We start from the raw sequence: 7333 nt of genomic DNA on the forward strand, positions 1-7333 counted from the left end.
ATCATCCTGACAAATTCTCTCAGATAATCAGCTGATAAAAAATTAGGAAATAAAAATCATATACCATTCAGACGTGATTTCTTCAATTTAGGTCCACATAAAGAAGAAATTTTTTTTACAAAATTACAAACCGGGTAAGATAAAGTGCAAAGCAATAATGTGGCACTGTGGCGTCCGACACCGCTTAAGCATGGGTGCAGTAAGTATTTTCAGTTTCTGAAGTTACTTTTTTTTCCCCCGGTCTATTTAACCCTATCCGTACACCGTGTTTTACTATCGTATCCATACGACGTGGGGAACTCCTGTGCCCCCACTTTCCAAACAGGAAATTTACTCGTTAATCCAATCCGTACGCTTTACTTAGCAGTCTGTTAAAATGATTTTTTGATAAATACTGAAAGTTTCAAAGAGATCTTCGGACTAGAAGTATTCTAAAATGTGTAGAATACAACCCTGGGAGTACAACACGACCCCAGGGTGTACGGATAGGGTTAAGAAAAGCATACTCAAGTGAGAATCAACATGGGAGGGGGGGGAGGGGAGGGGATACGAACAAATGCATGTGTCCTCAAATCAAGAATTTGGTGAGTACGAGTAGGTTTTCCTCTTGTACGGCGACATGGAGTCTTGCTGGTTGTACGACAACGACCATAATTTGGGCGAGGTCGGTGAAGGTCGGCCAGTGTAGGAAGGGCTCCCTGGAGAAAAAAGAAAATAAAAACCACAAGTGTGAGGTTGTTTTATTTTTTAAAGTTCTGGTAAGAGTAGTGTTTTTCTGTTGACGATGAATGTCCTCGCAACAGCAGAAACACGTGGAGCATGCCAATGGCTCGATTTCTCTGATGTCATGCCAATGGCTCGATTTCTCTGATGTCAAGCTAAACCAAGCATCTTTCTTGGGTGACAATGATCAAATGTGAGGCAGCTTGGTGAAATCAGGCGCTCGTCAAAATAACGAAATTGGAGAAACAGGTATTTTTCTCCCCAGTTTGGACGTTTTATCCAATTTTAATATTTTGGCTTAACCTCCTCTATGTCCATATATAAAAACACATTCCAAGTGAATTTTACTGAAAAACATTGATTACGGCATAAAATATGTCATTTTTTTTCAGTCTTCTAACACTCTTTAGCAACTGGAGCTACCAAACTTTGGCGGCCATTTCCTCGCTAATTTCACCACTGAAACCAGGCAATCTCGATTCCTTCAATCGCAAATATCTAGAGTTCTATTCAAGATAAATGGAGATTTCTTTCATTGGAAGCAAGGCAAATAATTCAGCTTTCAGATGATACCAATAACTCCGTTGGCCCAAAAATTGACGAGCGCCTGATTCCACCACGTCATGACACAAATAGTATTGCAGCTTTTGCTAAACAGAGACCCAACTTCATAACAAACAAAAGAATTTTTTTAAATCTGCCAATTTTTAATTTTTTTAAATGTGGGTGCTGTGAACACTTATTTAATTAACATTTTGCCATCATATTTGGGGGTAAATCCAAAGAAACTGGGTGGTAAATATCGCCAATCGGCGAGATGATGCTGCAAAGTGTTGAGCACCAAATGTTTTTATAACATAACCTACTTTTTTTTAGAGTACTTCGTGTTACCAAAGAGTCTACATAACAAGAGGGGCCACTTCTCTCTTTGAGCCAATTAAAAAAGCGTCCTCAAAAAAGCGCACCTTTAGCGAACAGAGTTATCCTACTTGAGTTTAAAAAATCAAAGTGAAACTAGCAAGTTTTTGAATGAATTTCAGAAGAAAGCTTTTTTAAAATGGTTACGCTGACAAAAAAAAACCTCTTCGGAGGAAAGGGTGATTGTTTTCTTCGTTTAATTTGACTTTAGAATGAAAGGCGAGAGGTCATTAAAATTTTAAAAAACTAAAACTCCGTACTGAACGAACCCGAACTGCTGATGAACAGCAGTCGATCTGCGCATGCAAGGAGGTGCTATTCCTATTCTTCTTCTGGAAAAATGAAAGAGAGCTTCAAAACAGACTGCAGCGCCATCTGAAGCAAAGAGCATACTTCCTGCGGACACTTTTTTGGCTGAGTGGCCCATCTTGTTATTTACTATCTTTGGTATTACTCATGTGAAAGACTCAAAAGACTTGATTTTTTTACACAATTAAAAGTTGGTACCCTATTTTTTTTGGTTGAAACAAAAGGAAAAAAAAAAGGATTAAGATGACCTGTAGGTTCTGCTACGACCAAGGAGACCAATTGTAGAAGAGAAGAGTTTGCCAACTCTTTGAAAATTTAAAAGCTTCACTCCCACTTGCGGATATGCTTAGCTTGCAGGCTTCTCCAGGCTTCAGCATTTCTAATTCGCAAGGCCTCGCTCATATGCATTGCTGCCCTTTTAGGTCGTTGGGTCAAAATTTTACGGCACTCACAACTGTTGACCTCTGCTCTCCAACTGGGTCTACAACCCTGGGCACCACAAAACACATAAAATCTACTACCATCATACCTATCGGCGTCGACTGCTGAATAAAAGATGTAGATGGGGACGGCTGCTGGCTGCTGCCACTCTGGTTCAAGAACACGTTTGGATTGCCACTTTGGTTACCCAGCCCTTTCATGCGCTGTCCAACAATGGCATGATAACCTGGTACACAGAAGAAAAACAATTCTTAAAAAACCCATTACAGCTCAGGCAAAAAATAAGATCTTTTTATTATCATTTATTATCAATTATTTTCTTTAGCATCATCAATTATTTTCTTTATTATCAGTTATTTTCTTTATTACCAATTATTTTCTAAATTTTTCTTTATTATCAATTATTTTCTTTATTATCAATTATTTTCTTAATTTTTCTTTATTATCAATTATTTTCTTTATTATCATCAATTATTTTCTTTATTATCATCAATTATTTTCTTTATCATCAATTCTCATTACCTATGAGGACGGCAGCGGCTGTGAGCAGCACGATGAAGCAGATGACGAACCAGGACTGGTAGTTGGTGACCGTGGAGCTCAGGAGGCGCGACCAGCTCAGCTCTTGACGGTACGCGTGCAAGTCTGGGAGAAGAATAAAGTTTTGTTGCTTTAGTAGAGGTCTTACTGCGCTTGCAACCTGCACTGAAGAAGACTATATATAGTTTTTCAGTTTTAGAGACAAGAAACACACTGACACAATACCGGTCATATAGTGCGGGGAAGAAGCAAGACAGACAGACAGTCAGTCAAAACCAGGAATCAAACCCCCCCAATCCTAGTTTTTGTTTTGGTAGAGGTTTTACAGCGCTTGCAACAACTGCATAAGGTCATATGAGCGCCAAGGGGTGGACGTCAACAGAGAAGTCCTTACAGGGAATCGGATTTACTCTGCTCACCTCTCTATAGCTTCAACAGCACAAAGTCTGCTTCGACTAAAGGGTGAGGAAAAATTTTTTTTTTAAAAGACATGCCGCGTCTTAGTATGAGTCTAGGGCAGTACACTTGTTCGATCGTATGAATAAAAAAACAACAACATCTATATGTTTTAAATTCAAATCTGGAATTCAAAACAAAAACAGTAGAAACATCAGTCAAAACACAAACAATATTTAGAAAGACGGAGAAATAATCGGCAGCACTCTCTTAGTTTTGTTTTAGTAAGTATTTTACCGCACTTGCAACACAATAAGGTCATATAAGCGTAGAAGATTACAGGTGTATAAAGAGAGTAACAAACACAAAAAAGGAGGAGAGAGAACGACCACAGGTTTTTATAGGAAAGAAGGAGCAAACCACACCAGAGCACTCGTCAATCACCCACTCTCTTGCCACTCACAAGAACAGCCATCTTTCACCAAAAACAGATTACAATAATAGTATGATGAAACAAAACAAGACAGCGGTTCTATTCCACCAAAAATTTTTTGTAGCACATTACAAAATCCTGTAAATAATAATTGTTGCCAGCAGTGTGTGCCCATTCCTGTACAAAACAGAACAACGCTCCTTACTTGGGTTTGTTTTAGTAAGAATTTAACGGCACTTGCAACACAATAAGGTCATATAAGTGTCGAAGATTAGAGGAGTTACAAGAGAGTTTTAGTTTAGTTTTAGTAAGAGTTTTACGACACTTGCCTCACAATAAGGTCATATAAGTTACAAGAGAGTAACAAACACAAAAAAGGAGGGGAGATAGAGACGACAGATGTCTGACAGGAAAGAAGAAGCAAACCACACCAGAGCACCCCCACCAACCACCCGCTGTGGCCAGCAGTGTGTGTGTCCATTCCCGTACAAAACAGAACAACGCTCCTTACTCGGGATGGCGGGCTTTTGTCCGATGAGCTTGACAAAGACGGGCAGCTTGACCTTGTGGCCGCTGCGGGCGTGGCTGACTTCCACCCACAGGTCCAGCTGCTCCCGCTCCCACAGGGTCAGCGAGTCCAGGAGGCGGATCGGGAATGAGATCACTGATGGCAACGTTGAGTCGCGCTCGGGGGCCAGCGCTTGCACCAGGGTCGAGTCGCTGACGGACACCTGATTGATAGAAACAGCAGACGAGTGAACACACAGTTTTTGGGAGGTTTTTAAAAAAGTTTTAGTATGTGTTTTATGCCACTTGCAACACAATAAGGTCATATAGGTGCCAAAGATTAGAGGTGTTACAAGAGAGTAACAAACACAAAAAAGAAGGAGGGGAGATAAAGACGATAGACGATCGATAGGAAAGAAGAAGCAAACCACACCAGAGCACCCGCCAACCACCTACTTGGGTTTAAAAAAAAAGTTTTTAGTGTTTTGTTTGTTTGAGTAAAGAGACGCACATCGACACAATAATGGTCGTTTAGTGCTGGGAAAAAGTAAGACAGACAGACAGAAACAACAGAGGGAAAGTAAAGAAGTAGCGCCCCCCAACCACCTGCTCTTTAGTGTTTTACAACACTTGCAACATAAACAGGTCATATAAGAGCTGAAGATTAGGTTTTACTAGAGAGTAACGAAAAAAAAAAATATGAACATAAATTAATGGCATATTTCAGAGTTACTACAACGAGCAATGCTGTGTCGGTAAACCTGTTTGCAGTGCATATAAGGTGGTGAGATACTGTGTGTCAAAAGAAATGCGGCTGTTTCTTTAATAGTGCAGACATCGCACGTGACACGTCATTGCAAACAATATCCTTACAAAGTAAAAAAAAAAGAAGGGGTGTTTGTGTGTGAGCGTGTGTGTGTGTGTGTGTGTGTGTGTGTGTGTGTGTGGGTGTGCATGTGTGCAGAGCTGCCAACCCTACCAGCCACAAAAGTGTAAGATCTTAGCTAAAAAAGTGTAAGACTGTAAAAAGTCACTGTGATGGTGTTTGTGTTATCGTCCAATAGTACATTTGCTGTCATAGGGGCCTATTAATAATAGATTGGACCGCTGGCGGTCACGAATCGGAACAGCAAATGGAGCGAGATTTTGTTTTGACGATCCATCGGATCAAACAAAAAGTTGTACAATTCGGCAAAGTGGTGTAAAATCTTACGATCGCTGAAAAAGCTTACAAATATGCTTTTTTGGTGTAAGGTTGGCAGCTCTGTGTGTGCGTGCGCATGTGCGTTAATGTTTCTCTTCTTCTTCTCCTCCAACTACATTCATTTCACATTTGAACATACAAACCTGAATGTCGGAGATCACTTTCGGCGACGCGGACACGCGCACAGACACTTGAGGCGACACGGTGGTCAGGTGGAGCTCGTAGTTGTGGACGTAGAAAGCGGGCAGGAACTCCAGACTGAGGGGATCTGAGGAGACCTCCGGCTGGGAGTAAGAGGAAGCCACCCGCGCCCGGAGCAGGACGTTCGAGTCCAGGACCGCCAGCGTCTCTGACGCCTCCTCCGAGGGTCTCAGACTGACCTGACACCCGTGAAGGCCTGGGGAGAAAAATGAAATAACACTTACATTTTTTAAAATTAACTCTTTAAACCCCATCAGCTGATGATAGAGACAATCAGCCTGCCCACACTGAAGTGAACCCTCATGAAGAGGGGCGAGGAAGCATGAAGCACCTCGTCATCCTAAGACCCCAGTTCTCCATCCAAGACTTTCTTTAAACCCCATGGGACACTGGGAGCGTCCAGTACTAGTGACAACTGTTTCGTTATATTCAGAGCTAGTCTTTGCTTGTTTTTCGGAACTATTCTGGAACCACCTTTTTTAGTAATGAATAAGTCATTGTTTCTGCCATTTACAAGTTGGAGGCAAGCTTTTGGGGTTACAATGAGACATAGTGCACCAGGTTTAGTTGACTGTAGAAAAAAACTGCGGGAAACGGGTGGAAAAAACTCAGCGTTTAAAGAGGTAAAGAGAAGCACATCGACACAAAAATGGTCATTTAGTGCTGGGAAAAAGTAAGACAGACAGACAGAAACAACAGAGGGGAAAGTACAGAAGTAGGACCTACCAGTGACGCCCTCCAACGACCCACTCTAACACTTACAGGGTTACCGAATGCTCATATAGTGAGTTTAGTATGGCACTTGCAACATAATAAGGTCATATAAGGATGATAGGTGTTGGAAAGGAAAGAAGAAGCAAACCACACAGAGCACCTGCCAACCACCCACAGAAGATGATAGTAAAGAGTGTTACAGACGTACTTATTAAAGCAAGCAGAACTGAGCAAGGTTGGTGGAAAGGAGGGGAAACACCCCCCCCCAATTTCAACTGTACAAAGCAGCCACGGCACAGAAATCGTAACCTTAAAAATAAGCGGTACCTTTCTCGGTATCAAAGAGTGACTTGACGGAGAAGAGATCCGAGATGAGGAAGTCCAAGGTGCCCTGCGTCAGCTCCAGGTGGCAGCTGAACGGGATGAAAGACGGGCTGAACTTGGACTTGCTGATCACAGAGCTGCAGTTTTTGCCTGTGGGGGGTAGTGCATAAACACAATGTCACATATACGCAATATGTTACATAAATGAAATAATGAGGTCCTATAAGAGCTGAAGGTTAGAAGTGCTTCTACTAGAGAGTAACATACAACGAAAAGGAGGAGGAGAGAGGAATACGATTGATGTTTGATAGGAAAGAAGGAGCATACCACACTAGTGCGCCTGCCAACCACCCACCAATAAGACAATGACAGTCACCAATACAGTGTATAGTCTTTGTACTAGGAACATTCGCTACTGATGTAAATGATCAGGTCACTTTCTTGTACTGAGATCTGTTGTAGTGTTTTTTTGTCTTTTTTTTTTATAGTAGAGGGTTTTACGGCGCTCGCAACTGCATAAGGTCATATGAGCGCCAAGGGGTGGGTGTCAACAGAGAAGTCTTTACAGGGAATCACTTAGACTGCTCACCTCTCTAGCTTCAACAGCACAAGGTCTGCTTCGA

At 41.7% G+C, this 7333-nt stretch overlaps 1 protein-coding gene across 1 annotated transcript in view; it reads right to left on the bottom strand.

The window, feature by feature from the left end:
- Positions 1-442: 442 nt before the first annotated feature.
- Positions 443-7333, bottom strand: part of LOC101853709 (nuclear pore membrane glycoprotein 210) — a 42960-nt gene continuing 36069 nt past the window's right edge. Inside the window, exons 39-44 of the mRNA XM_005102518.3 lie at positions 6714-6860; positions 5615-5868; positions 4272-4491; positions 2914-3036; positions 2480-2617; positions 443-698 (exon numbers count right to left, since the gene is read on the bottom strand). Of these exons, the coding sequence (XP_005102575.3) occupies positions 574-698; positions 2480-2617; positions 2914-3036; positions 4272-4491; positions 5615-5868; positions 6714-6860 (1007 nt within the window). The 3' untranslated portion in view covers positions 443-573. The remainder of the gene's footprint in view (positions 699-2479; positions 2618-2913; positions 3037-4271; positions 4492-5614; positions 5869-6713; positions 6861-7333) is intronic.

This window comes from Aplysia californica, unplaced genomic scaffold, assembly GCF_000002075.1.
Source record: "Aplysia californica isolate F4 #8 unplaced genomic scaffold, AplCal3.0 scaffold00328, whole genome shotgun sequence".
Taxonomy (NCBI): Eukaryota; Metazoa; Mollusca; class Gastropoda; order Aplysiida; family Aplysiidae; genus Aplysia; species Aplysia californica.